Source organism: Hypanus sabinus, unplaced genomic scaffold, assembly GCF_030144855.1.
Source record: "Hypanus sabinus isolate sHypSab1 unplaced genomic scaffold, sHypSab1.hap1 scaffold_2267, whole genome shotgun sequence".
Lineage (NCBI taxonomy): Eukaryota > Metazoa > Chordata > Chondrichthyes > Myliobatiformes > Dasyatidae > Hypanus > Hypanus sabinus.
Window position 1 is genome coordinate 1 of NW_026780380.1, and position 27825 is coordinate 27825.

At 60.4% G+C, this 27825-nt stretch overlaps 1 protein-coding gene and 2 long non-coding RNA genes across 3 annotated transcripts in view; all 3 read right to left on the reverse strand.

The window, feature by feature from the left end:
- Positions 1–1475: 1475 nt before the first annotated feature.
- Positions 1476–27825, reverse strand: part of LOC132387841 (syntaxin-3-like) — a 34934-nt gene continuing 8584 nt past the window's right edge. The window contains 5 exon segments of the mRNA XM_059960200.1: positions 1476–1673; positions 3319–3392; positions 5418–5451; positions 5453–5527; positions 12006–12073. Of these exon segments, the coding sequence (XP_059816183.1) occupies positions 1476–1673; positions 3319–3392; positions 5418–5451; positions 5453–5527; positions 12006–12073 (449 nt within the window).
- LOC132387844 (uncharacterized) lies at positions 16591–19935 on the reverse strand. The gene is made up of 3 exons (XR_009510046.1): positions 19394–19935; positions 19090–19227; positions 16591–18531 (listed from the first exon to the last, which is right to left on the reverse strand). It is a non-coding gene; the product is annotated as an uncharacterized LOC132387844 (long non-coding RNA).
- LOC132387843 (uncharacterized) lies at positions 23089–25959 on the reverse strand. Its single transcript, XR_009510045.1, has 3 exons — positions 25929–25959; positions 23918–25846; positions 23089–23518 (listed from the first exon to the last, which is right to left on the reverse strand). It is a non-coding gene; the product is annotated as an uncharacterized LOC132387843 (long non-coding RNA).

A 27825-nucleotide genomic window follows, 5' to 3' on the forward strand; every position in this document is an offset into this window, starting at 1 on the left:
ACCCCCGCCCCCCGTCCCTCAGCCAGAGGGGACCCCCGACCCCCCGTCCCTCAGCCGGAGGGACCCCGCCCCCCGTCCCTCAGCCGGAGGGACCCCGCCCCCCCCCGTCCCTCAGCCAGAGGGATCCCCGTCCCCCGTCCCTCAGCCGGAGGGATCCCCTGACCCCCCGTCCCTCAGCCTGAGGGATCCCCGCCCCCCCCCCCGTCCCTCAGCCGGAGGGACCCCCGCCCCCCCGTCCCTCAGCCAGAGGGACCCCCGACCCCCCCGTCCCTCAGCCGGAGGGACCCCGCCCCCCGTCCCTCAGCCGGAGGGACCCCGCCCTCCGTCCCTCAGCCGGAGGGATCCCCGCCCCCCCCGTCCCTCAGCCGGAGGGATCCCCGACCCCCCGTCCCTCAGCCGGAGGGATCCCCGCCCCCCCCGTCCCTCAGCCGGAGGGATCCCCGCCCCCCCCGTCCCTCAGCCGGAGGGACCCCGCCCCCCTTCCCTCAGCCGGAGGGATCCCCGTCCCTCAGCCGGAGGGATCCCCGCCCCCCGTCCCTCAGCCGGAGGGATCCCCGTCCCTCAGTCGGAGGGATCCCCGACCCTCCGTCCCTCAGCCGGAGGGATCCCCGCCCCCCGTCCCTCAGCCGGAGGGATCCCCGCCCCCCCGTCCCTCAGCCGGAGGGACCCCCGACCCCCCGTCCCTCAGCCGGAGGGATCCCCCGCCCCCCGTCCCTCAGCCGGAGGGACCACGCCCCCCCCGTCCCTCAGCCGGAGGGATCCCCGCCCCCCCCCGTCCCTCAGCCGGAGGGATCCCCGCCCCCCCCCCCGTCCCTCAGCCGGAGGGATCCCCGCCCCCCCCGTCCCTCAGCCGGAGGGATCCCCGCCCCCCCCGTCCCTCAGCCGGAGGGATCCCCGCCCCCCCCGTCCCTCAGCCGGAGGGACCCCCGACCCCCCGTCCCTCAGCCGGAGGGATCCCCGCCCCCCCGTCCCTCAGCCGGAGGGACCCACGCCCCCCCGTCCCTCAGCCGGAGGGATCCCCGCCCCCCCCGTCCCTCAGCCGGAGGGGATCCCCGCCCCCCCCGTCCCTCAGCCGGAGGGATCCCCGCCCCCCCCGTCCCTCAGCCGGAGGGATCCCCGCCCCCCCCGTCCCTCAGCCGGAGGGATCCCCGCCCCCCCCGTCCCTCAGCCGGAGGGATCCCCGCCCCCCCCCGTCCCTCAGCCGGAGGGATCCCCGCCCCCCCCGTCCCTCAGCCGGAGGGATCCCCGTCCCTCAGCCGGAGGGATCCCCGCCCCCCCCGTCCCTCAGCCGGAGGGATCCCCGCCCCCCGTCCCTCAGCCGGAGGGACCACGCCCCCCCGTCCCTCAGCCGGAGGGATCCCCGCCCCCCCCCGTCCCTCAGCCGGAGGGATCCCCGCCCCCCCCCGTCCCTCAGCCGGAGGGATCCCCGCCCCCCCCGTCCCTCAGCCGGAGGGATCCCCGCCCCCCCCCGTCCCTCAGCCGGAGGGATCCCCGCCCCCCCGTCCCTCAGCCGGAGGGATCCCCGCCCCAGGCCGTACCTGATTCTCCACCAGCATGGCAATGTCGGTGAACATGTCATGCAACTCGCGGATACTGCTCTCCAGACGCACGATGTCACGGTGACGGGACTCGATCTCACTCAGCGCCTGCTTCGAGATCTGAGACTCGATGATCTGTCGGGCGGGGGGCAGAGATGAGAGAGAGAGAGAGAAGCGGGGAGAGGGAGAGAGAGAGGGAGGGAGAACGGGAGACAGGGGAGAGAGGGGTACAGAGAGGATACTGCTCTCCAGACGCACGATGTCACGGTGACGGGACTCGATCTCACTCAGCGCCTGCTTCGAGATCTGAGACTCGATGATCTGTCGGGCGGGGGGCAGAGATGAGAGAGAGAGAGAGAAGCGGGGAGAGGGAGAGAGAGAGGGAGGGAGAACGGGAGACAGGGGAGAGAGGGTACAGAGAGGATACTGCTCTCCAGACGCACGATGTCACGGTGACGGGACTCGATCTCACTCAGCGCCTGCTTCGAGATCTGAGACTCGATGATCTGTCGGGCGGGGGGCAGAGATGAGAGAGAGAGAGAGAAGCGGGGAGAGGGAGAGAGAGAGGGAGGGAGAACGGGAGACAGGGGAGAGAGGGGTACAGAGAGGATACTGCTCTCCAGACGCACGATGTCACGGTGACGGGACTCGATCTCACTCAGCGCCTGCTTCGAGATCTGAGACTCGATGATCTGTCGGGCGGGGGGCAGAGATGAGAGAGAGAGAGAGAAGCGGGGAGAGGGAGAGAGAGAGGGAGGGAGAACGGGAGACAGGGGAGAGAGGGGTACAGAGAGGATACTGCTCTCCAGACGCACGATGTCACGGTGACGGGACTCGATCTCACTCAGCGCCTGCTTCGAGATCTGAGACTCGATGATCTGTCGGGCGGGGGGCAGAGATGAGAGAGAGAGAGAGAAGCGGGGAGAGGGAGAGAGAGAGGGAGGGAGAACGGGAGACAGGGGAGAGAGGGGTACAGAGAGGATACTGCTCTCCAGACGCACGATGTCACGGTGACGGGACTCGATCTCACTCAGCGCCTGCTTCGAGATCTGAGACTCGATGATCTGTCGGGCGGGGGGCAGAGATGAGAGAGAGAGAGAGAAACGGGGGGAGGGAGAGAGAGAGGGGGAGAGAGAGAGGGAGGGAGAACGGGAGACAGGGGAGAGAGGGGTACAGAGGGAGGGGGGGAGAGAGAAACGGGGGTAGGAGAGAGGGGGGAAGAGAGAGAGAGAGAGAAATAGGGGAGGAGAGAGAGGGAGGGGGGGAGAGAGAGAGAACGAGAGGGAGGGAGAACAGGAGAGAGAGAATGGGGAGTGGAGGGGGAGACAGGGGAGAGAGGGGTACAGAGGGAGAGAGGGGAAGAATGAGAGAGAGGGGGGAGAACGAGTGAGAGAGAGAGGGAGAACGGAAAAGAGAGAGGGAGAATGGGGAGGGAGAGAGGGGGAGAATGAGAGAGAGGGGGGAGGACGAGAGGGAGAACGGGAAGAGAGAGGGAGAACGGGGAGGGAGAGGGGGAGAGGGAGAGGGGGAGAACGAGAAAGAGGAAGAATGGGAGAGATGGGGAAGGGAGGGGGAAGGGGGATAGGGGGAGGGAGAGAGGGAGAGAGAAGGAAGGAGAGAGACAGAGAGAGGAGGGGGAATGAGGGGAGAGGAGGGGGAATGAGGGGAGGGGGAGTTGCAGAGGGAGGGAGGGAGGGAGGACAGAAGGAAGCAGAGACAGAGAGGGAGGGGGGAATGGGAGGGAGGTGGAGTTGCAGAGGGGGAGAGGGGGTTCACTCACCCCCGAGGTGAAGATGGCCGGGTTTCCACTCTCCAGCATTTCCTCCAGCTCTTCGTCCGTTGTCACCTTCCCAGCTGTCGGGGGGTGGGTTGGAGAGGGGAGGAATTACAGGAGGAAATCTCCCACCGACCCGCTCGCTCACCGAGACACTCACTCACCCGGGTCCCCTCCATGAGGACAGTACGCACATACACACCCACACAATCACACCGGCACTCAGACACATACCCCCCCTCTCTCTCTCCATCTCTCTCCCTCTCCCTCACTTTCTCTCTCTCCCTCTCCCTCTTTCTCTCTCCCTCTCTCTCTTTCTCTCTCCCTCTCCCTCACTCTTTCTTTCTCTCACTCTCTCCCCCCTCTCTCTTTCTCTCCCTCTCTCTCTCCCCCAACCCCCTCTCTCCCCATTTCTCTCTGTCTGTCTCTCTCTCTCCCTCTTTCACCTTCTCTCTGCCCCCTCTCTGTCTCCCCCCTCTGGTTTTCTCATCTCTCTCACTCTCTCTCTCCACTTCTCTCTGTCTCTCTCTCTCTCCCTTTCCCCTCTCTCTGTCTGCCCCGTTTTTCTCTCTCTCTCACTCTCTCTACCTCTCTCCCCTTCTCTCTCTCTCTCTCCCTTTCCCCTCTCTCTGTCTCCCCCGTTTTTCTCTCTCTCTCACACTCTGTCTCTCTGTCTCTCTGCCCCCCTCTCTCCGTCTCTCCCTCCCTCTCTCTCTCACACAGACACAGGGCCGCCCCCCAGTGCAGACGGGAGACGGGGCTCGGACTCACTCACTCTCTCACTCACACTCTCTCTCTCTGTCTCTCCATCTCTCTCTCTCCGTCTCGCTCTCTCTCCCTCTCTCCGTCTCTCTCTCACACAGACACACGCCGCTCTCCAGTGCAGACGGGAGACGGGGGACGGGGCTCAGACGCACGCACTCTCTCTCTCACACTCTCTCTCTCTGTCTCTCCATCTCTCTCTCTCTCTCCATCTCGCTCTCTCCGTCTCTCTCTCCCTCTCTCCCTCACACAGACACAGGCCGCCCCCCAGTGCAGATGGGAGGACGGGGCTCGGACTCACTCACTCTCTCACACTCTCTCTCTCTGTCTCTCTGCCCCCCTCTCTCCGTCTCGCTCTCCCTCACACAGACACAGGCCGCCCCCCAGTGCAGACGGGAGACGGGGGGACGGGGCTCGGACTCACTCACTCTCTCTCTCACACTCTCTCTCTCTGTCTCTCCATCTCTCTCTCTCACACAGACACAGGCCGCCCCCCAGTGCAGACGGGAGACGGGGCTCGGACTCACTCACTCTCTCACACTCTCTCTCTCTGACTCTCCATCTCTCTCTCTCCGTCTCGCTCTCTCTCCCTCTCTCCGTCTCTCCCTCACACAGACACAGGCCGCCCCCAGTGCAGACGGGAGACGGGGACGGGGCTCGGACTCACTCACTCTCTCTCTCACACTCTCTCTCTCTGTCTCTCTGCCCCCTTCTCTCCGTCTCGCTCTCCCTCACACAGACACAGGCCGCCCCCCAGTGCAGACGGGAGACGGGGGACGGGGCTCGGACTCACTCACTCTCTCTCTCACACGCTCTCTCTCTGTCTCTCTGCCCCCCTCTCTCCGTCTCGCTCTCTCCGTCTCTCTCTCCCTCTCTCCCTCACACAGACACAGGCCGCCCCCAGTGCAGACGGGAGACGGGGCTCGGACTCACTCACTCTCTCACACTCTCTCTCCTCTGACTCTCCATCTCTCTTTCTCTCCGTCTCGCTCTCTCTCCTCTCTCCGTCTCTCTCTCACACAGACACAGGCCGCCCCCCAGTGCAGACGGGAGACGGGGGACGGGGCTCGGACTCACTCACTCTCTCTCTCACACTCTCTCTCTCTGTCTCTCTGCCCCCTCTCTCCGTCTCGCTCTCCCTCTCTCCCTCACACAGACACAGGCCGCCCCCCAGTGCAGACGGGAGACGGGGGACGGGGCTCGGACTCACTCACTCTCTCTCTCACACTCTCTCTCTCTGTCTCTCTGCCCCCCTCTCTCGTCTCGCTCTCCCTCTCTCTCTCACACAGACACACGCCGCCCCCCCAGTGCAGACGGGGGACGGGGACGGGGCTCGGACTCACTGATCTCCAGCTGCCGCTGGATACGGCCCTTGCTGGCGCTCCCGGAAATCGACCTGCGCCTCATTGTAACGGGTCATCACCTCCACGAACTTCCGCGACAGCACCGAGTGCTGGGGGGGTGGAGAGGGGCAACGGTTAGCACATCACCAGACCCCCCCGATCAAACAGAGACAACCCTCGACTCTACCCTCCGTTCACGGTGCGCGTCCTACCTCGTACACCGAGGTCCTCCCGTCCCTCGACACTCCTCACCGTTCACGGTATGTGTCCTACCCTCGTACGCCGAGGTCCCCCCCGTCCCTCCACACTCCCCACCGTTCACGGTGTGTGTCCTACCCTCGTACCCCGAGGTCCTCCCATCCCTCGACACTCCCCACCGTTCACGGTGTGTGTCCCACCCTCGTACGCCGAGGTCCCCCCCGTCCCTCGACACTCCCCACCGTTCACGGTGTGTGTCCTACCCTCGTACGCCGAGGTCCCCCGTCCCTCGACACTCCCCACCGTTCACGGTGCGTGTCCTACCCTCGTACGCCGAGGTCCCCCGTCCCTCGACACTCCCCACCGTTCACGGTGCGTGTCCTACCCTCGTACGCCGAGGTCCCCCGTCCCCTCGACACTCCCCACCGTTCACGGTGCGTGTCCTACCCTCGTACGGCGAGGTCCCCCGTCCCTCGACACTCCCACCGTTCACGGTGCGTGTCCTACCCTCGTACGCCGAGGTCCCCCGTCCCTCGACACTCCCCACCGTTCACGGTGCGTGTCCTACCCTCGTACGGCGAGGTCCCCCGTCCCTCGACACTCCCCACCGTTCACGGTGCGTGTCCTACCCTCGTACGCCGAGGTCCCCCCCGTCCCTCGACACTCCCCACCGTTCACGGTGCGTGTCCCACCCTCGTACCGCCGAGGTCCCCCCGTCCCTCGACACTCCCCACCGTTCACGGTGCGTGTCCCACCCTCGTCGCCGAGGTCCCCCCGTCCCTCGACACTCCCCACTGTTCACAGTGTGTGTCCCACCCTCGTACGCCGAGGGTCCCCCTCCGTCCCTCGACACTCCCCACCGTTCACGGTGCGTCTACTACCCTCGTACACCGAGGTCCCCCCGTCCCTCGACACTCCCCACCGTTCACGGTGCGTGTCCTACCCTCGTACACCGAGGTCCCCCCGTCCCTTGACACTCCCCACCGTTCACGGTGCGTGTCCTACCCTCGTACGCCGAGGTCCCCCTGTCCCTCGACACTCCCCACCGTTCACGGTGTGTGTCCCACCCTCGTACGCCGAGGTCCCCCCGTCCCTCGACACTCCCCACCGTTCACGTGTGTGTTCCCACCCTCGTATGCTGAGGTCCCCCCTGTCCCTCGACACTCCCCACCGTTCACGGTGTGTGTCCCACCCTCGTAAGCCGAGGTCCCCCCGTCCCTCGACACTCCCCACCGTTCACGGTGCGTGTCCCACCCTCGTACGCCGAGGTCCCCCCCGTCCCTCGACACTCCCCACCGTTCACAGTGCGTGTCCTACCCTCGTACGCCGAGGTCCCCCCGTCCCTCGACACTCCCCACCGTTCACAGTGTGTGTCCCACCCTCGTACGCCGAGGTCCCCCCGTCCCTCGACACTCCCCACCGTTCACGGTGCGTCTCCTACCCTCGTACACCGAGGTCCCCCCGTCCCTCGACACTCCCCACCGTTCACGGTGCGTGTCCTACCCTCGTACACCGAGGTCCCCCCGTCCCTTGACACTCCCCCACCGTTCACGGTGCGTGTCCTACCCTCGTACGCCGAGGTCCCCCTGTCCCTCGACACTCCCCACCGTTCACGTGTGTGTCCCACCCTCGTACGCCGAGGTCCCCCCGTCCCTCGACACTCCCCACCGTTCACGGTGTGTGTTCCCACCCTCGTATGCTGAGGTCCCCCTGTCCCTCGACACTCCCCACCGTTCACGGTGTGTGTTCTCTACCCTCGTACACCGAGGTCCCCCCGTCCCTCGACGCTTCCCACCATTCACGGTGTGTGTCCGACCCTCGTACGCCGAGGTCCCCCCCCGTCCCTCGACACACCCCACGTTCACGGTGTGTGTCCCACCCTCGTACGCCGAGGTCCCCCCGTCCCTCGACACTCCCCACCGTTCACGGTGTGTGTCCTACCCTCGTACGCCGCGAGGTCCCCCGTCCCTCGACACTCCCCACCGTTCACGGTGCGTGTCCTACCCTCGTTCGCCGAGGTCCCCGTCCCTCGAGCACTCCCCACCGTTCACGGTGCGTGTCCTACCCTCGTACGCCGAGGTCCCCCGTCCCCTCGACACTCCCCCACCGTTCACGGTGCGTGTCCTACCCTCGTACGGCGAGGTCCCCCGTCCCTCGACACTCCCACCGTTCACGGTGCGTGTCCTACCCCTCGTACGCCGAGGTCCCCCCGTCCCTCGACACTCCCCACCGTTTACGGTGCGTGTCCTACCCTCTGTACGCCGAGGTCCCCCCGTCCCTCGACACTCCCCACCGTTCACGGTGCGTGTCCGACCCTCGTACGCCGAGGTCCCCCCGTCCCTCGACACTCCCCACCGTTCACGGTGCGTGTCCTACCCTCGTACCCCGAGGTCCCCCCGTCCCTCGACACTCCCCACCGTTCACGGGGGCGTGTCTTACCCTCGTACGCGAGGTCCCCCCGTCCCTCGACACTCCCCACCGTTCACAGTGCGTGTCCCACCCTCGTACGCCGAGGTCCCCCCGTCCCTCGACACTCCCCACCGTTCACGGTGCGTGTCCCACCCTCGTACGCCGAGGTCCCCCCGTCCCTCGACACTCCCCACCGTTCACGGTGCGTGTCCTACCCTCGTACGCCGAGGTCCCCCGTCCCTCGACACTCCCCACCGTTCACGGTGCGTGTCCTACCCTCGTACGCCGAGGGTCCCCCGTCCCTCGACACTCCCCACCGTTCACGGTGCGTGTCCTACCCTCGTACGGCGAGGTCCCCCGTCCTCGACACTCCCCACCGTTCACGGTGCGTGTCCTACCCTCGTACGCCGAGGTCCCCCGTCCCTCGACACTCCCCACCGTTCACGGTGCGTGTCCTACCCTCGTACGGCGAGGTCCCCCGTCCCTCGACACTCCCCACCGTTCACGGTGCGTGTCCTACCCCTCGTACGCCGAGGTCCCCCCGTCCCTCGACACTCCCCACCGTTCACGGTGCGTGTCCCACCTCGTACGCCGAGGTCCCCCCCGTCCCTCGACACTCCCCACCGTTCACGGTGCGTGTCCCACCCTCGTACGCCGAGGTCCCCCCGTCCCTCGACACTCCCCACCGTTCACGGTGCGTGTCCCACCCTCGTACGCCGAGGTCCCCCGTCCCTCGACACTCCCCACCGTTCACGGTGCGTGTCCTACCCTCGTTCGCCGAGGTCCCCCGTCCCTCGACACTCCCCCACCGTTCACGGTGCGTGTCCTACCCTCGTACGCCGAGGTCCCCCGTCCCTCGACACTCCCACCGTCTCACTGGTGCGTGTCCTACCCTCGTACGGCGAGGTCCCCCGTCCCTCGACACTCCCCACCGTTCACGGTGCGTGTCCTACCCTCGTACGCCGAGGTCCCCCCCGTCCCTCGACACTCCCCACCGTTTACGGTGCGTTGTCCTACCCTCGTACGCCGAGGTCCCCCGTCCCTCGACACTCCCCACCGTTCACGGTGCGTGTCCGACCCCTCGTACGACACTCCCCACCGTTCACGGTGCGTGTCCTACCCTCGTACCCCCGAGGTCCCCCCGTCCCTCGACACTCCCCACCGTTCACGGGGCGTGTCTTACCCTCGTACGCCGAGGTCCCCCCCGTCCCTCGACACTCCCCACCGTTCACAGTGCGTGTCCACCCTCGTACGCCCGAGGTCCCCCCGTCCCCTCGACACTCCCCACCGTTCACGGTGCGTGTCCCACCCTCGTACGCCGAGGGTCCCCCCCGTCCCTCGACACTCCCCACCGTTCACGGTGCGTGTCCTACCCTCGTACGCCGAGGTCCCCCCGTCCCTCGACACTCCCCACTGTTCACAGTGTGTGTCCCACCCTCGTACGCCGAGGTCCCCCCGTCCCTCGACACTCCCCACCGTTCACGGTGCGTCTCCTACCCTCGTACACCGAGGTCCCCCCGTCCCTCGACACTCCCCACCGTTCACGGTGCGTGTCCTACCCTCGTACACCGAGGTCCCCCCGTCCCTCGACACTCCCCACCGTTCACGGTGCGTGTCCTACCCTCGTACGCCGAGGTCCCCCTGTCCCTCGACACTCCCCACCGTTCACGGTGTGTGTCCCACCCTCGTACGCCGAGGTCCCCCCGTCCCTCGACACTCCCCACCGTTCACGGTGTGTGTTCCCACCCTCGTATGCTGAGGTCCCCCTGTCCCTCGACACTCCCCACCGTTCACGGTGTGTGTCCCACCCTCGTACGCCGAGGTCCCCCCGTCCCTCGACACTCCCCACCGTTCACGGTGCGTGTCCCACCCTCGTACGCCGAGGTCCCCCCGTCCCTCGACACTCCCCACCGTTCACAGTGCGTGTCCTACCCTCGTACGCCGAGGTCCCCCCGTCCCTCGACACTCCCCACTGTTCACAGTGTGTGTCCCACCCTCGTACGCCGAGGTCCCCCCGTCCTCGACACTCCCCACCGTTCACGGTGCGTCTCCTACCCTCGTACACCGAGGTCCCCCCGTCCCTCGACACTCCCCACCGTTCACGGTGCGTGTCCTACCCTCGTACACCGAGGTCCCCCCGTCCCTTGACACTCCCCACCGTTCACGGTGCGTGTCCTACCCTCGTACGCCGAGGTCCCCCTGTCCCTCGACACTCCCCACCGTTCACGGTGTGTGTCCCACCCTCGTACGCCGAGGTCCCCCCGTCCCTCGACACTCCCCACCGTTCACGGTGGTGTGTTCCCACCCTCGTAGGCTGAGGTCCCCCCTGTCCCCTCGACACTCCCCACCGTCTCACGGGTGTGTGTTCTACCCTCGTACGCCGAGGTCCCCCGTCCCTCGACACTCCCCACCGTTCACGGTGTGTGTTCCCACCCTCGTATGCTGAGGTCCCCCTGTCCCTCGACACTCCCCACCGTTCACGGTGTGTGTTCTACCCCTCGTACACCGAGGTCCCCCCGTCCCTCGACGCTTCCCACCATTCACGGTGTGTGTCCGACCCTCGTACGCCGAGGTCCCCCCCCCGTCCCTCGACACACCCCACGTTCACGGTGTGTGTCCCACCCTCGTACGCCGAGGTCCCCCCGTCCCTCGACACTCCCCACCGTTCACGGTGTGTGTCCTACCCTCGTACGCCGAGGTCCCCCGTCCCTCGACACTCCCCACCGTTCACGGTGCGTGTCCTACCCTCGTTCGCCGAGGTCCCCCGTCCCTCGACACTCCCCACCGTTCACGGTGCGTGTCCTACCCTCGTACGCCGAGGTCCCCCGTCCCTCGACACTCCCCACCGTTCACGGTGCGTGTCCTACCCTCGTACGGCGAGGTCCCCCGTCCCTCGACACTCCCCACCGTTCACGGTGCGTGTCCTACCCCTCGTACGCCGAGGTCCCCCCGTCCCTCGACACTCCCCACCGTTTACGGTGCGTGTCCTACCCTCGTACGCCGAGGTCCCCCCGTCCCCTCGACACTCCCCACCGTTCACGGTGCGTGTCCGACCCTCGTACGCCGAGGTCCCCCCGTCCCTCGACACTCCCCACCGTTCACGAGGTGCGTGTCCTACCCTCGTACACCGAGGTCCCCCCGTCCCTCGACACTCCCCACCGTTCACGGGGCGTGTCTTACCCTCGTACGCCGAGGTCCCCCCGTCCCTCGACACTCCCCCACCGTTCACGGTGTGTGTTCCCACCCTCGTATGCTGAGGTCCCCCTGTCCCTCGACACTCCCCACCGTTCACGGTGTGTGTTCTACCCTCGTACGCCGAGGTCCCCCCCCGTCCCTCGACACACCCCACGTTTCACGGTGTGTGTCCCACCCTCGTACGCCGAGGTCCCCCCCGTCCCTCGACACTCCCCCACCGTTCACGGTGTGTGTCCTACCCTCGTACGCCGAGGTCCCCCGTCCCTTGACACTCCCCACCGTTCACGGTGTGTGTCCTACCCTCGTACGCCGAGGTCCCCCGTCCCTCGACATTCCCCACCGTTCACGGTGCGTGTCCTACCCTCGTTCGCCGAGGTCCCCCGTCCCTCGACACTCCCCCACCGTTCACGGTGCGTGTCCTACCCTCGTACGCCGAGGTCCCCCGTCCCTCGACACTCCCCACCGTTCACGGTGCGTGTCCTACCCTCGTACGGCGAGGTCCCCCGTCCCTCGACACTCCCCACCGTTTTACGGTGCGTGTCCTACCCTCGTACACCGAGGTCCCCCCGTCCCTCGACACTCCCCACCGTTCACGGTGCGTGTCCTACCCTCGTACACCGAGGTCCCCCCCGTCCCTCGACACTCCCCACCGTTCACGGGGCGTGTCTTACCCTCGTACACCGAGGTCCCCCCGTCCTCCTCGACACTCCCCACTATTCACGGTGTGTCCCCTCTCAGGACCCTACCTCCCTCGGGGAGGGGATGAAGTTGCTGCGGCGGACCCACCTGTGACTTGCGGATTCTCATATCGGCAGACGACGTTACCTCATCTCGCTCGATGTTCTGTTCGATACCTGGCGAGATGGAGAATGTTCAGACTCCCTCAATCTCTCTCTCTCTCTCTCTCTGTCTCTCTCTCTCTCTCAACCCGCCTCCCCCTCCTTCACCCTGCGTTGCCACCCACAGCTCCGATCCGCTAATTAAATTTGCCAACGACACTACACTGATTGGCCGAATCTCAGATAATAACCAGGCAGCCCACAGAGAAGAAGTCATCACCCCGACACAGTGGTGTCGAGAAAACAACCTCTCCCTCAACGTCGTGGACGACAGGAGGAATGGAGACGGGCTAACCCCTATCGACATCAACGGATCTGGGGTTGAGAGGGTGAGCAGCTTTAAGTTCCTTGGCATAAACATCACCGAGGACCTCACGTGGTCTGTACACACCGGCTCTGAGGTGGTGAAAAAGACACGACAGCGCCTCTTTCACCTCAGACGGTTGAGGAAGTTTGGGACGGGCCCTCAGATCCCAAGAACTTTCTACGGGGGTCACGATCGAGAGCATCCTGACCGGCTGCATCACTGCCCGGTACGGGAACGGTACCTCCCTCCATCGCAGGACTCTGCAGAGAGTGGTGCGGACAGCCCAGCCCATCTGTAGTGTGAACTTCCCACGATTCCGGACACTTACAGAGACAGGTGTGTAAAAAGGGGCCCGAGTCGCCCCAACCACAAACTGTTCCAGCCGCTACCGTCTGGGAATCGGCACCGCAGCATAAAAGCCAGGACCAACAGGCTCCGGGACAGCTTCTCCCACCAGGCCATCAGACTGATTAACTCACACTGATACAGTTGTATTTATACGTTATATTGACTGTCCTGTCGTAAATACTATTTACTACAAATCACAGTAAATTGCACATTTAGACGGACTGGTTACATGACGGATGTAAGAAATGAAAATTCAATTCTCTTTCTCTCTACACCTTTCTCTCAATCTGTCTCTGATTACCGGTCCCCATCCCTCTCCCCCTCTCTTCAGCTTTCTCTCAACCTCTCAACTCTTTTTCTCTCCCTCTCTCTTTGCCCCTCCTTACCTCCCTCTCACAGCCTCTGTCCCTCTCATGGCCCGAGTCTCTCTCTCTCTCTCTCTCTCTATCTCTGTTTCTCTCTAATAATTAATGATTTAGATGAAGGGGTTAAAAGTAACATTAGCCAATTTTCCGATGACACAAAGCTGGGTGGCAGTGTGAAATGTCAGGAGGATGTTATGAGAATGCAGGGTGACTTGGACAGGTTGGGTGGGTGGGCAGATGCATGGCAGATGCAGTTTAATGTGGATAAATGTGAGGTTATCCACTTTGGTGGCAAGAACAGGAAGGCAGATTACTATCTAAATGGAGTCAAGATAGGAAAAGAGGAAGTACAACGAGATCTCGGTGTTCTTGTACATCAGTCAACGAAAGCAAGCATGCAGATACATCAGGCAGTGAAGAAAGCTAATGGCATGCTGGCCTTTATAAAAAGAGGAATTGAGTACGGGAGTAAAGAGGTCCTTCTGCAGCTGTACAGGGCCCTGGTGAGACCCCACCTGGAGTATTGTGTGCAGTTTTGGTCTCCAAATGTGAGGAAGGACATTCTTGCTATTGAGGGAGTGCAGCGTAGGTTCACAAGGTTAATTCCCGGAATGGCGGGACTGTCATATGTTGAAAGATTGGAACGACTGGGAATGTATACACTGGAATGTAGAAGGATGAGAGGGGATCCGAATGAAACATATAAGATTATTAAGGGATTGGACACGCTGGAGGCAGGAAGCATCTTCCCGCTGATGGGTGAGTCCAGAAAGAGAGGCCGCAGTTTTTCACCCAGAGAGTGGTGGATATGTGGAATGCTCTGACCCAGAAGGCAGTGGAGGCCAAGTCTCTGGATGCATTCAAGAGAGAGTTAGATAGAGCTCTTAAAGATAGCGGAGTTGAGGGATATGGGGAGAGGGCAGGAACGGGGTACTGATTGTGTATGATCAGCCATGATCACAATGAATGGCGGTGCTGGCTCGAAGGGCCGAATGGCCTACTCCGGCACCTACTGTCCATTGCTTATTGTTTCTCTCCCTCTCAATCTCTCCCATACTCTCTCGCTCTCCTCTCCATCTCTGGTTCTGTCTCCAACAACCTCTCTGTCTCTCTCTCTCCCCCGCTGAACATCACTCTCACGACCTCTGTCCCTCTCACTCCCTCCCTCTCTCACTCTCTAACAACCTCTCCGTCTCTCTCCCGACCTCTCTGTCCCTCTCACTCCCTCCCTCTCTCACTCTCTAACAACCTCTCCGTCTCTCTCCCGACCTCTCTGTCCCTCTCACTCTCTCTGACTCTCTCTCCCTCCCTCCCTCTCTCACTCTCTAACAACCTCTCCGTCTCTCTCCCGACCTCTCTGTCCCTCTCACTCTCTCTGACTCTCTCTCCCTCCCTCCCTCTCTCACTCTCTAACAACCTCTCCGTCTCTCTCCCGACCTCTCTGTCCCTCTCACTCTCTCTGACTCTCTCTCTCCCTCCCTCTCTCGCTCTCTAACAACCTCTCCATCTCTCTCTCTGTCCCTCTCTCTCTCTCTCTCCCTCGCTCGATCTCTAACAACCTCTCCGTCTCTCTCCCGACCTCTCTGTCCCTCTCACTCTCTCTGACTCTCTCTCCCTCCCTCCCTCTCTCGCTCACTAACAACCTCTCCGTCTCTCTCCCGACCTCTCTGTCACTCTCTCTCTCTCTAACTCTCTCTCACTCTCTCCCTCGCTCGATCTCTAACAACCTCTCCATCTCTCTCCCGACCTCTGTCCCTCTCACTCTCTCTAACTCTCTCTCTCTCTCTCCCTCCCTCTCTCGCTCTCTAACAACATCTCCGTCTCTCTCCCGACCTCTCTGTCTCTCTCACTCTGTCTGACTCTCTCTCTCCCTCTCTCGCGCTCTAACAACCTCTCCATCTCTCTCCCGACCCCTCTGTCCCTCTCACTCTCTCTGACTCTCTCTCTCTCCCTCCCTCTCTCACTCTCTAACAACCTCTCCATCTCTCTCCCGGCCTCTGTCCCTCTCACTCTCTGACTCTCTCTCTCTCTCCTTCCCTCTCTCGCTCTCTAACAACCTCTCCGTCTCTCTCCCGACCTCTCTGTCCCTCTCAATCTCTCTGACTCTCTCACTCCCCCTCCCTCTCTCGCTCTCTAACAACCTCTCCGTCTCTCTCCCGACCTCTCTGTCCCTCTCAATCCTCTCTGACTCTCTCACTCCCCCTCCCTCTCTCGCTCTCTAACAACCTCTCCGTCTCTCTCCCGACCTCTCTGTTCTTCTCACTCTCTCTGACTCTTTCTCTCTCTCCTTCCCTCTCTCGCTCTCTAACATCTCTGTCTCTCTCCCGACGTCTCTGTCCCTCTCACTCTCTCTGACTCTCTCTCTCTCCCACCCTCTCTCGCTCTCTAATAACCTCTCCATCTCTCTCCCGACCTCTCTGTCCCTCTCACTTTCTCTGACTCTCTCTCTCTCCCTCCCTCTCTCGCTCTCTAACAACCTCTCCGTCTCTCTCCCGACCTCTCTGCCCCTCTCTCTCTCTCTCTCTCTCCCTCCCTCTCTCGCCTCACTAACAACCTCTCCATCTCTCTCCCGACCTCTCTGTCCCTCTCACTCTCTCTCTCTCTCTCTCCCTCTCTCGCTCTCTAACAACCTCTCCATCTCTCTCCCGACCTCTCTGTCCCTCTCTCTCTCTCTCTCTCTCCCTCCCTCTCTCGCTCTCTAACAACCTCTCCATCTCTCTCCCGACCTCTCTGTCCCTCTCACTCTCTCTCTCTCTCTCTCTCCCTCTCTCGCTCTCTAACAACCTCTCCGTCTCTCTCCCGACCTCTCTGTCCCTCTCACTCTCTCTGACTCTCTCTCCCTCCCTCCCTCTCTCGCTCACTAACAACCTCTCCGTCTCTCTCCCGACCTCTCTGTCCCTCTCACTCTCTCTGACTCTCTCTCCCTCCCTCCCTCTCTCGCTCACTAACAACCTCTCCGTCTCTCTCCCGACCTCTCTGTCCCTCTCTCTCTCTCTCCCTCTCTCGCTCTCTAACAACCTCTCCGTCTCTCTCCTGACCTCTCTGTCCCTCTCACTCTCTCTGACTCTCTTTCCCTCCCTCCCTCTCTCGCTCACTAACAACCTCTCCGTCTCTCTCTCTGTCCCTCTCTCTCTCTCTCCCGCCCTCCCTCTCTCGCTCTCTAACAACCTCTCCGTCTCTCTCCCGACCTCTCTGTCACTCTCTCTCTCTCTCCCTCCCTCCCTCTCTCGCTCTCTAACAAACTCTCCATCTCTCTCCCGACCTCTCTGTCCCTCTCACTCTCTCTGACTCTCTCTCCCTCCCTCCCTCTCTCGCTCTCTAACAACCTCTCCATCTCTCTCCCAACCTCTGTCCCTCTCACTCTCTCTCTCTCTCACTCTCTCGCTCTCTAACAACCTCTCCGTCTCTCTCCCGACCTCTCTGTTCCTCTCACTCTCTCTGACTCTCTCTCTCCTTCCCTCTCTCGCTCTCTAACAACCTCTCCGACTCTCTCCCAACCTCTCTGTCCCTCTCACTCTCTCTGACTCTCTCTCCCTCCCTCCCTCTCTCGCTCACTAACAACCTCTCTCCCGACCTCTCTGTCCCTCTCTCTCTCTCTCTCTCCCTCTCTCGCTCACTAACAACCTCTCCGTCTCTCTCTCTGTCCCTCTCTCTCTCTCTCCCTCCCTCCCTCTCTCGCGCTCTAACAACCTCTCCGTCTCTCTCCCGACCTCTCTGTTCCTCTCACTCTCTGACTCTCTCTCTCTCCTTCCCTCTCTCGCTCTCTAACATCTCTGTCTCTCTCCCGACGTCTCTGTCCCTCTCACTCTCTCTGACTCTCTCTCTCTCCCTCCCTCTCTCGCTCTCTCATAACCTCTCCATCTCTCTCCCGACCTCTCTGTCCCTCTCATTTTCTCTGACTCTCTCTCTCTCCCTCCCTCTCTCACTCTCTAACAACCTCTCCGTCTCTCTCCCGACCTCTCTGTCCCTCTCTCTCTCTCTCTCTCTCCCTCCCTCTCTCGCTCTAACAACCTCTCCATCTCTCTCCCGACCTCTCTGTCACTCTCACTCTCTCTCCCTCTCTCGCTCTCTAACAACCTCTCTCGCTCACTAACAATATCTCCGTCTCCCTCCCGACCTCTCTGTCCCTCTCACTCTCTCTGACTATCTCTCCCTCCCTCCCTCTCTCGCTCACTAACAATATCTCCGTCTCTCTCCCGACCTCTCTGTCCCTCTCACTCTCTGACTCTCTCTCTCTCCCTCCCTCTCTCGCTCTCTAACAACCTCTCCAACTCTCTCCCGACCTCTCTGTCCCTCTCACTCTCTCTGACTCTCTCTCTCTCTCTCCCTCTCTCGCTCTCTAACAACCTCTCCGTCTCTCTCCTGACCTCTCTGTACCTCTCACTCTCTCTGACTCTCTCTCCCTCCCTCCCTCTCTCGCTCACTAACAACCTCTCCGTCTCTCTCTCTGTCCCTCTCTCTCTCTCTCCCTCCCTCCCTCTCTCGCTCTCTAACAACCTCTCCATCTCTCTCCCGACCTCTGTCCCTCTCAATCTCTCTGACTCTCTCTCTCTCCCTCCCTCTCTCGCTCACTAACAACCTCTCCGTCTCTCTCTCTGTCCCTCTCTCTCTCTCTCCCTCCCTCCCTCTCTTGCTCTCTAACAACCTCTCCATCTCTCTCCCGACCTCTGTCCCTCTCAATCTCTCTGACTCTCTCTCTCCCTCTCTCGCTCTCTAATAACCTCTCCATCTCTCTCCCGACCTCTCTGTCCCTCTCATTTTCTCTGACTCTCTCTCTCTCCCTCCCTCTCTCGCTCTCTAACAACCTCTCCATCTCTCTCCTGACCTCTCTGTTCCTCTCACTCTCTGACTCTCTCTCTCCCCCTCCCTCTCTCACTCTCTAACAACCTCTCCGTCTCTCTCCCGACCTCTCTGTCCCTCTCTCTCTCTCTCTCTCTCCCTCCCTCTCTCGCTCACTAACAATATCTCCATCTCTCTCCCGACCTCTCTGTCCCTCTCACTCTCTCTGACTCTCTCTCTCTCTCTCCCTCTCTCGCTCTCTAACAACCTCTCCGTCTCTCTCCCGACCTCTCTGTACCTCTCACTCTCTCTGACTCTCTCTCCCTCCCTCCCTCTCTCGCTCACTAACAACCTCTCCGTCTCTCTCTCTGTCCCTCTCTCTCTCTCTCCCTCCCTCCCTCTCTCGCTCTCTAACAACCTCTCCATCTCTCTCCCGACCTCTGTCCCTCTCAATCTCTCTGACTCTCTCTCTCTCCCTCCCTCGCGCTCTAACAACCTCTCCGTCTCTCTCCCGACCTCTCTGTCCCTCACACTCTCTCTCCCTCCCTCCCTCTCTCGCTCTCTAACAACCTCTCCATCTCTCTCCTGACCTCTCTGTCCCTCTCACTCTCTCTGACTCTCTCTCTCTCTCCTTCCTTCTCTCGCTCTCTAACAACCTCCGTCTCTCTCCCGACCTCTCTGTCCCTCTCACTCTCTCTGACTCTCTCTCCCTCCCTCCCTCCCTCGCTCTCTAACAACCATCTCTCTCCCGACCTCTCTGTCCCTCTCACTCTCTCTGACTCTCTCTCCCCCCTCCCTCTCTCGCTCTCTAACAACCTCTCCGTCTCTCTCCCGACCTCTCTGTCCCTCACTCTCTCTGACCCTCTCTCCCTCCCTCCCTCTCTCGCTCTCTAACAACCTCTCCATCTCTCTCCCGGCCTCTCTGTCCCTCTCATTAACTCTGACTCTCTCTCCCTCCCTCCCTCTCTCGCTCTCTAACAACCTCTCCGTCTCTCTCCCGACCTCTCTGTCCCTCTCACTCTCTCTGACTCTCTCTCCCTCCCTCCCTCTCTCGCTCACTAACAACCTCTCCGTCTCTCTCTCTGTCCCTCTCTCTCTCTCCCTCCCTCCCTCTCTTGCTCTCTAACAACCTCTCCATCTCTCTCCCGACCTCTGTCCCTCTCAATCTCTCTGACTCTCTCTCTCTCCCTCTCTCTCTCGCGCTCTAACAACCTCTCAGTCTCTCTCCCGACCTCTCTGTCCCTCACTCTCTCTCCCTCCCTCCCTCTCTCGCTCTCTAACAACCTCTCCATCTCTCTCCTGACCTCTCTGTCCCTCTCACTCTCTCTGACTCTCTCTCTCTCTCCTTCCTTCTCTCGCTCTCTAACAACCTCCGTCTCTCTCCCGACCTCTCTGTCCCTCTCACTCTCTCTGACACTCTCTCTCTCCCTCCCTCCCTCGCTCTCTAACAACCTCTCCATCTCTCTCCCGACTTCTCTGTCCCTCTCACTCTCTGACTCTCTCTCTCTCTCCTTCCTTCTCTCGCTCTCTAACAACCTCTCCATCTCTCTCCCGGCCTCTCTGTCCCTCACATTAACTCTGACTCTCTCTCCCTCCCTCCCTCTCTCGCTCTCTAACAACCTCTCCGTCTCTCTCCCGACCTCTGTCCCTCTCACTCTCTGACTCTCTCTCTCCTTCCCTCTCTCGCTCTGTAACAACCTCTCCGTCTCTCTCCCGACCTCTCTGTCCTTCACACTCTCTCTCTCCCTCCCTCGCTCTCTAACAACCTCTCCGTCTCTCTCCCGACCTCTCTGTCCCTCTCACTCTCTGACTCTCTCTCCCTCCCTCCCTCTCTCGCTCTCTAACAACCTCTCCATCTCTCTCCCGACCTCTCTGTCCCTCTCACTCTCTGACTCTCTCTCTCTCTCCTTCCCTCTCTCGCTCTGTAACAACCTCTCCGTCTCTCTCCCGACCTCTCTGTCCTTCACACTCTCTCTTTCCCTCCCTCGCTCTCTAACAACCTCTCCGTCTCTCTCCCAACCTCTCTGTCCCTCTCACTCTCTCTGACTCTCTCTCCCTCCCTCCCTCTCTCGCTCACTAACAACCTCTCCATCTCTCTCCCGACCTCTCTGTCCCTCTCTCTCTCTCTCCCTCCCTCCCTCTCTCGCTCTCTAACAACCTCTCCATCTCTCTCCTGACCTCTCTGTCCCTCTCACTCTCTCTGACTCTCTCTCTCTCCCTCTCTCGCTCTCTAACAACCTCTCCATCTCTCTCCCGACCTCTCTGTCCCTCTCACTCTCTCTGACTCTCTCTCCCTCCCTCCCTCTCTCGCTCACTAACAACCTCTCCGTCTCTCTCTCTGTCCCTCTCTCTCTCTCCCTCCCTCCCTCTCTTGCTCTCTAACAACCTCTCCATCTCTCTCCCGACCTCTGTCCCTCTCAATCTCTCTGACTCTCTCTCTCTCCCTCTCTCTCTCGCGCTCTAACAACCTCTCCGTCTCTCTCCCGACCTCTCTGTCCCTCACTCTCTCTCCCTCCCTCCCTCTCTCGCTCTCTAACAACCTCTCCATCTCTCTCCTGACCTCTCTGTCCCTCTCACTCTCTCTGACTCTCTCTCTCTCTCCTTCCTTCTCTCGCTCTCTAACAACCTCCGTCTCTCTCCCGACCTCTCTGTCCCTCTCACTCTCTCTGACACTCTCTCTCTCCCTCCCTCCCTCGCTCTCTAACAACCTCTCCATCTCTCTCCCGACCTCTCTGTCCCTCTCACTCTCTGACTCTCTCTCTGTCTCCTTCCTTCTCTCGCTCTCTAACAACCTCTCCATCTCTCTCCCGGCCTCTCTGTCCCTCACATTAACTCTGACTCTCTCTCCCTCCCTCCCTCTCTCGCTCTCTAACAACCTCTCCGTCTCTCTCCCGACCTCTGTCCCTCTCACTCTCTGACTCTCTCTCTCCTTCCCTCTCTCGCTCTGTAACAACCTCTCCGTCTCTCTCCCGACCTCTCTGTCCTTCACACTCTCTCTCTCCCTCCCTCGCTCTCTAACAACCTCTCCGTCTCTCTCCCGACCTCTCTGTCCCTCTCACTCTCTGACTCTCTCTCCTCCCTCCCTCTCTCGCTCTCTAACAACCTCTCCATCTCTCTCCCGACCTCTCTGTCCCTCTCACTCTCTGACTCTCTCTCTCTCCCTCCCTCTCTCGCTATCGAACAACCTCTCCGTCTCTCTCCCGACCCCTCTGTCCCTCTTACACTCTCTGACTCTCTCTCCCTCCCTCCCTCGCTCTCTAACAACCTCTCCATCTCTCTCCCGACCTCTCTGTCTCTCTCACTCTCTCTGACTCTCTCTCTCTCCCTCCCTCTCTCGCTCTCTAACAACCTCTCCGTCTCTCTCCCGACCTCTCTGTCCCTCACTCTCTCTGACTCTCTCTCCCTCCCTCCCTCTCTCGCTCTCTAACAACCTCTCCATCTCTCTCCCGACCTCTGTCCCTCTCACTCTCTGACTCTCTCTCTCTCTCCTTCCCTCTCTCGCTCTGTAACAACCTCTCCGTCTCTCTCCCGACCTCTCTATCCTTCACACTCTCTCTCTCCCTCCCTCGCTCTCTAACAACCTCTCCGTCTCTCTCCCGACCTCTCTGTCACTCTCACTCCCTCTGACTCTCTCTCTCTCTCTCCCTCCCTCTCTCGCTCTCTAACAACCTCTCCGTCTCTCTCCCGACCTCTCTGTCACTCTCACTCCCTCTGACTCTCTCTCTCTCTCTCTCTCCCTCCCTCGCTCTCTAACAACCTCTCCGTCTCTCTCCCGACCTCTCTGTCACTCTCACTCCCTCTGACTCTCTCTCTCTCTCTCCCTCCCTCTCTCGCTCTCTAACAACATGTCCGTCTCTCTCCGACCTCTCTGTCCCTCTCACTCCCTCTGACTCTCTCTCTCTCTCCCTCCCTCTCTTGCTCTCTAACAATATCTCCGTCTCTCTCCCGACCTCTCTGTCCCTCTCACTCTCTCTGACTCTCTCTCTCTCCCTCCCTCTCTCACTCTCTAACAATATCTCCGTCTCTCTCCCGACCTCTCTGTCCCTCTCACTCTCTGACTCTCTCTCTCTCCCTCCCTCTCTCGCTCTCTAACAACCTCTCCGTCTCACTCCCGATCTCTGTCCCTCTCAATTTCTCTGACTCTCTCTCCCTCCCTCTCTCGCTCTCTAACAACCTCTCCATCTCTCTCCCGACCTCTCTGTCCGTCTCACTCTCTCTGACTCACTCTCTCTCCTTCCCTCTCTCGCTCTCTAACAACCTCTCCGTCTCTCTCCCAACATCTGTCCCTCTCACTCTCTCTGACTCTCTCACTCCCCCTCCCTCTCTCGCTCTCTAACAACCATCTCTCTCCCGACCTCTCTGTCCCCCTCACTCTCTCTGACTCTCTCTCTCTCCCTCCCTCTCTCGCTCTCTAACAACCTCTCCGTCTCTCTCCCAACATCTGTCCCTCTCACTCTCTCTGACTCTCTCACTCCCCCTCCCTCTCTCGCTCTCTAACAACCATCTCTCTCCCGACCTCTCTGTTCCTCTCACTCTCTCTGACTCTCTCTCCCTCCCTCCCTCTCTCGCTCTCTAACAATATCTCCGTCTCTCTCCCGACCTCTCTGTCCCTCTCACTCTCTGACTCTCTCTCACTCCTTCCCTCTCGCGCTCTCTAACAACTTCTCCATCTCTCTCCCGAACTCTCTGTCCCTCTCACTCTCTCTGACTCTCTCTCCATCCCTCTCTCGCTCTCTAACAACCTCTCCATCTCTCTCCCGACCTCTCTGTCCCTCTCACTCTCTGACTCTCTCTCCCTCCCTCCCTCTCTCGCTCTCTAACAACCTCTCCATCTCTCTCCCGACCTCTCTGTCCCTCTCACTCTCTGACTCTCTCTCCCTCCCTCCCTCTCTCGCTCTCTAACAACCTCTCCATCTCTCTCCCGACCTCTCTGTCCCTCTCACTCTCTGACTCTCTCTCTCTCCCTCCCTCTCTCGCTATCGAACAACCTCTCCGTCTCTCTCCCGACCCCTCTGTCCCTCTTACACTCTCTGACTCTCTCTCCCTCCCTCCCTCGCTCTCTAACAACCTCTCCATCTCTCTCCCGACCTCTCTGTCTCTCTCACTCTCTCTGACTCTCTCTCTCTCCCTCCCTCTCTCGCTCTCTAACAACCTCTCCGTCTCTCTCCCGACCTCTCTGTCCCTCTCACTCTCTCTGACTCTCTCTCCCTCCCTCCCTCTCTCGCTCTCTAACAACCTCACCGTCTCTCTCCCGACCTCTCTGTCCCTCTCACTCTCTCTGACTCTCTCCCTCCCTCCCTCTCTCGCTCTCTAACAACCTCTCCATCTCTCTCCCGACCTCTGTCCCTCTCACTCTCTGACTCCCTCTCTCTCTCCTTCCCTCTCTCGCTCTGTAACAACCTCTCCGTCTCTCTCCCGACCTCTCTGTCCTTCACACTCTCTCTCTCCCTCCCTCGCTCTCTAACAACCTCTCCGTCTCTCTCCCGACCTCTCTGTCACTCTCACTCCCTCTGACTCTCTCTCTCTCTCTCCCTCCCTCTCTCGCTCTCTAACAACATCTCCGTCTCTCTCCGACCTCTCTGTCCCTCTCACTCTGTCTGACTCTCTCTCTCCCTCCCTCCCTCTCTCGCTCTCTAACAACCTCTCCGTCTCTCTCCTGACCTCTCTGTCCCTCTCACTCTCTCTGACTCTCTCTCTCCTTCCCTCTCTCGCTCTCTAACAACCTCTCCGTCTCTCTCCCAACCTCTGTCCCTCTCACTCTCTGACTCTCTCACTCCCCCTCCCTCTCTCGCTCTCTAACAACCTCTCCGTCTCTCTCCCGACCTCTGTCCCTCTCACTCTCTGACTCCCTCTCTCTCTCCTTCCCTCTCTCGCTCTGTAACAACCTCTCCGTCTCTCTCCCGACCTCTCTGTCCTTCACACTCTCTCTCTCCCTCCCTCGCTCTCTAACAACCTCTCCGTCTCTCTCCCGACCTCTCTGTCACTCTCACTCCCTCTGACTCTCTCTCTCTCTCTCCCTCCCTCTCTCGCTCTCTAACAACATCTCCGTCTCTCTCCGACCTCTCTGTCCCTCTCACTCTGTCTGACTCTCTCTCTCCCTCCCTCCCTCTCTCGCTCTCTAACAACCTCTCCGTCTCTCTCCTGACCTCTCTGTTCCTCTCACTCTCTCCGACTCTCTCTCTCTCCCTCCCTCTCTCGCTCTCTAACAACCATCTCTCTCCCGACCTCTCTGTCCCCCTCACTCTCTGACTCTCTCTCTCTCCCTCCCTCTCTTGCTCTCTAACAATATCTCCGTCTCTCTCCCGACCTCTGTCCCTCTCACTCTCTCTGAATCTCTCTCTCTCTCTCCCTCCCTCTCTCGCTCTCTAACAACATCTCCGTCTCACTCCCGACCTCTCTGTCCCTCTCACTCTCTCTGACTCTTTCTCTCTCTCCTTCCCTCTCTCGCTCTCTAACAACCTCTCCGTCTCTCTCCCGACCTCTGTCCCTCTCACTCTCTCTGACTCTCTCACTCCCCCTCCCTCTCTCGCTCACTAACAACCTCTCCGTCTCTCTCCCGACCTCTCTGTTCCTCTCACTCTCTCTGACTCTTTCTCTCTCTCCTTCCCTCTCTCGCTCTCTAACATCTCTGTCTCTCTCCCGACGTCTCTGTCCCTCTCACTCTCTCTGACTCTCTCTCTCTCTCCCGACGTCTCTGTCCCTCTCACTCTCTCTGACTCTCTCTCTCTCCCTCCCTCTCTCGCTCTCTAATAACCTCTCCATCTCTCTCCCGACCTCTCTGTCCCTCTCATTTTCTCTGACTCTCTCTCTCTCTCGCTCACTAACAACCTCTCCGTCTCTCTCCCGACCTCTCTGTCCCTCTCACTCTCTGACTCTCTCTCTCTCTCCTTCCCTCTCTCGCTCTCTAACATCTCTGTCTCTCTCCCGACGTCTCTGTCCCTCTCACTCTCTCTGACTCTCTCTCTCTCTCCCGACGTCTCTGTCCCTCTCACTCTCTCTGACTCTCTCTCTCTCCCTCCCTCTCTCGCTCTCTAATAACCTCTCCATCTCTCTCCCGACCTCTCTGTCCCTCTCATTTTCTCTGACTCTCTCTCTCTCCCTCCCTCTCTCGCTCTCTAACAACCTCTCCGTCTCTCTCCCGACCTCTCTGTCCCTCTCTCTCTCTCTCTCTCTCCCTCCCTCTCTCGCTCTCTAACAACCTCTCCATCTCTCTCCCGACCTCTCTGTCCCTCACACTCTCTCTCCCTCTCTCGCTCTCTAACAACCTCTCCGTCTCCCTCCCGACCTCTCTGTCCCTCTCACTCTCTCTGACTCTCTCTCTCTCCATCCCTCTCTCGCTCACTAACAATATCTCCGTCTCTCTCCCGACCTCTCTGTCCCTCTCACTCTCTGACTCTCTCTCTCTCCCTCCCTCTCTCGCTCTCTAACAACCTCTCCATCTCTCTCCCGAACTCTCTGTCCCTCTCACTCTCTGACACTCTCTCTCTCTCTCCCTCTCTCGCTCTCTAACAACCTCTCCGTCTCTCTCCCGACCTCTCTGTACCTCTCACTCTCTCTGACTCTCTCTCCCTCCCTCCCTCTCTCGCTCACTAACAACCTCTCCGTCTCTCTCTCTGTCCCTCACTCTCTCTCTCCCTCCCTCCCTCTCTCGCTCTCTAACAACCTCTCCATCTCTCTCCCGACCTCTGTCCCTCTCAATCTCTCTGACTCTCTCTCGCTCCCTCCCTCGCGCTCTAACAACCTCTCCGTCTCTCTCCCGACCTCTCTGTCCCTCTCACTCTCTCTGACTCTCTCTCTCTCCCTCTCTCGCTCTCTAACAACCTCTCCATCTCTCTCCCGACCTCTGTCCCTCTCAATCTCTCTGACTCTCTCTCCCTCCCTCCCTCTCTCGCTCTCTAACAACCTCTCCATCTCTCTCCTGACCTCTCTGTCCCTCTCACTCTCTCTGACTCTCTCTCTCTCTCCTTCCTTCTCTCGCTCTCTAACAACCTCCGTCTCTCTCCCGACCTCTCTGTCCCTCTCACTCTCTCTGACTCTCTCTCCCTCCCTCCCTCTCTCGCTCTCTAACAACCTCTCCATCTCTCTCCCGGCCTCTCTGTCCCTCTCATTAACTCTGACTCTCTCTCCCTCCCTCCCTCTCTCGCTCTCTAACAACCTCTCCGTCTCTCTCCCGACCTCTGTCCCTCTCACTCTCTGACTCTCTCTCTCTCTCCTTCCCTCTCTCGCTCTGTAACAACCTCTCCGTCTCTCTCCCGACCTCTCTGTCCTTCACACTCTCTCTTTCCCTCCCTCGCTCTCTAACAACCTCTCCGTCTCTCTCCCGACCTCTCTGTCCCTCTCACTCTCTCTGACTCTCTCTCCCTCCCTCCCTCTCTCGCTCACTAACAACCTCTCCGTCTCTCTCCCGACCTCTCTGTCCCTCTCTCTCTCTCTCTCCCTCCCTCCCTCTCTCGCTCTCTAACAACCTCTCCATCTCTCTCCCGACCTCTCTGTCCCTCTCACTCTCTCTGACTCTCTCTCTCTCCCTCTCTCGCTCTCTAACAACCTCTCCGTCTCTCTCCCGACCTCTCTGTCCCTCTCACTCTCTCTGACTCTCTCTCCCTCCCTCCCTCTCTCGCTCACTAACAACCTCTCCGTCTCTCTCCCGACCTCTCTGTCCCTCTCTCTCTCTCTCCCTCCCTCCCTCTCTCGCTCTCTAACAACCTCTCCATCTCTCTCCCGACCTCTCTGTCCCTCTCACTCTCTCTGACTCTCTCTCTCTCCCTCTCTCGCTCTCTAACAACCTCTCCGTCTCTCTCCCGACCTCTCTGTCCCTCTCACTCTCTCTGACTCTCTCTCCCTCCCTCCCTCTCTCGCTCACTAACAACCTCTCCGTCTCTCTCTCTGTCCCTCTCTCTCTCTCCCTCCCTCCCTCTCTTGCTCTCTAACAACCTCTCCATCTCTCTCCCGACCTCTGTCCCTCTCAATCTCTCTGACTCTCTCTCTCTCCCTCCCTCTCTCGCGCTCTAACAACCTCTCCGTCTCTCTCCCGACCTCTCTGTCCCTCACTCTCTCTCCCTCCCTCCCTCTCTCGCTCTCTAACAACCTCTCCATCTCTCTCCTGACCTCTCTGTCCCTCTCACTCTCTCTGACTCTCTCTCTCTCTCCTTCCTTCTCTCGCTCTCTAACAACCTCCGTCTCTCTCCCGACCTCTCTGTCCCTCACTCTCTCTCCCTCCCTCCCTCTCTCGCTCTCTAACAACCTCTCCATCTCTCTCCCGACCTCTCTGTCCCTCTCACTCTCTGACTCTCTCTCTCTCTCCTTCCTTCTCTCGCTCTCTAACAACCTCTCCATCTCTCTCCCGGCCTCTCTGTCCCTCACATTAACTCTGACTCTCTCTCCCTCCCTCCCTCTCTCGCTCTCTAACAACCTCTCCATCTCTCTCCCGACCTCTCTGTCCCTCACACTCTCTCTCCCTCTCTCGCTCTCTAACAACCTCTCCGTCTCCCTCCCGACCTCTCTGTCCCTCTCACTCTCTCTGACTCTCTCTCTCTCCATCCCTCTCTCGCTCACTAACAATATCTCCGTCTCTCTCCCGACCTCTCTGTCCCTCTCACTCTCTGACTCTCTCTCTCTCCCTCCCTCTCTCGCTCTCTAACAACCTCTCCATCTCTCTCCCGAACTCTCTGTCCCTCTCACTCTCTGACTCTCTCTCTCTCTCTCCCTCTCTCGCTCTCTAACAACCTCTCCGTCTCTCTCCCGACCTCTCTGTACCTCTCACTCTCTCTGACTCTCTCTCCCTCCCTCCCTCTCTCGCTCACTAACAACCTCTCCGTCTCTCTCTCTGTCCCTCACTCTCTCTCTCCCTCCCTCCCTCTCTCGCTCTCTAACAACCTCTCCATCTCTCTCCCGACCTCTGTCCCTCTCAATCTCTCTGACTCTCTCTCTCCCTCCCTCGCGCTCTAACAACCTCTCCGTCTCTCTCCCGA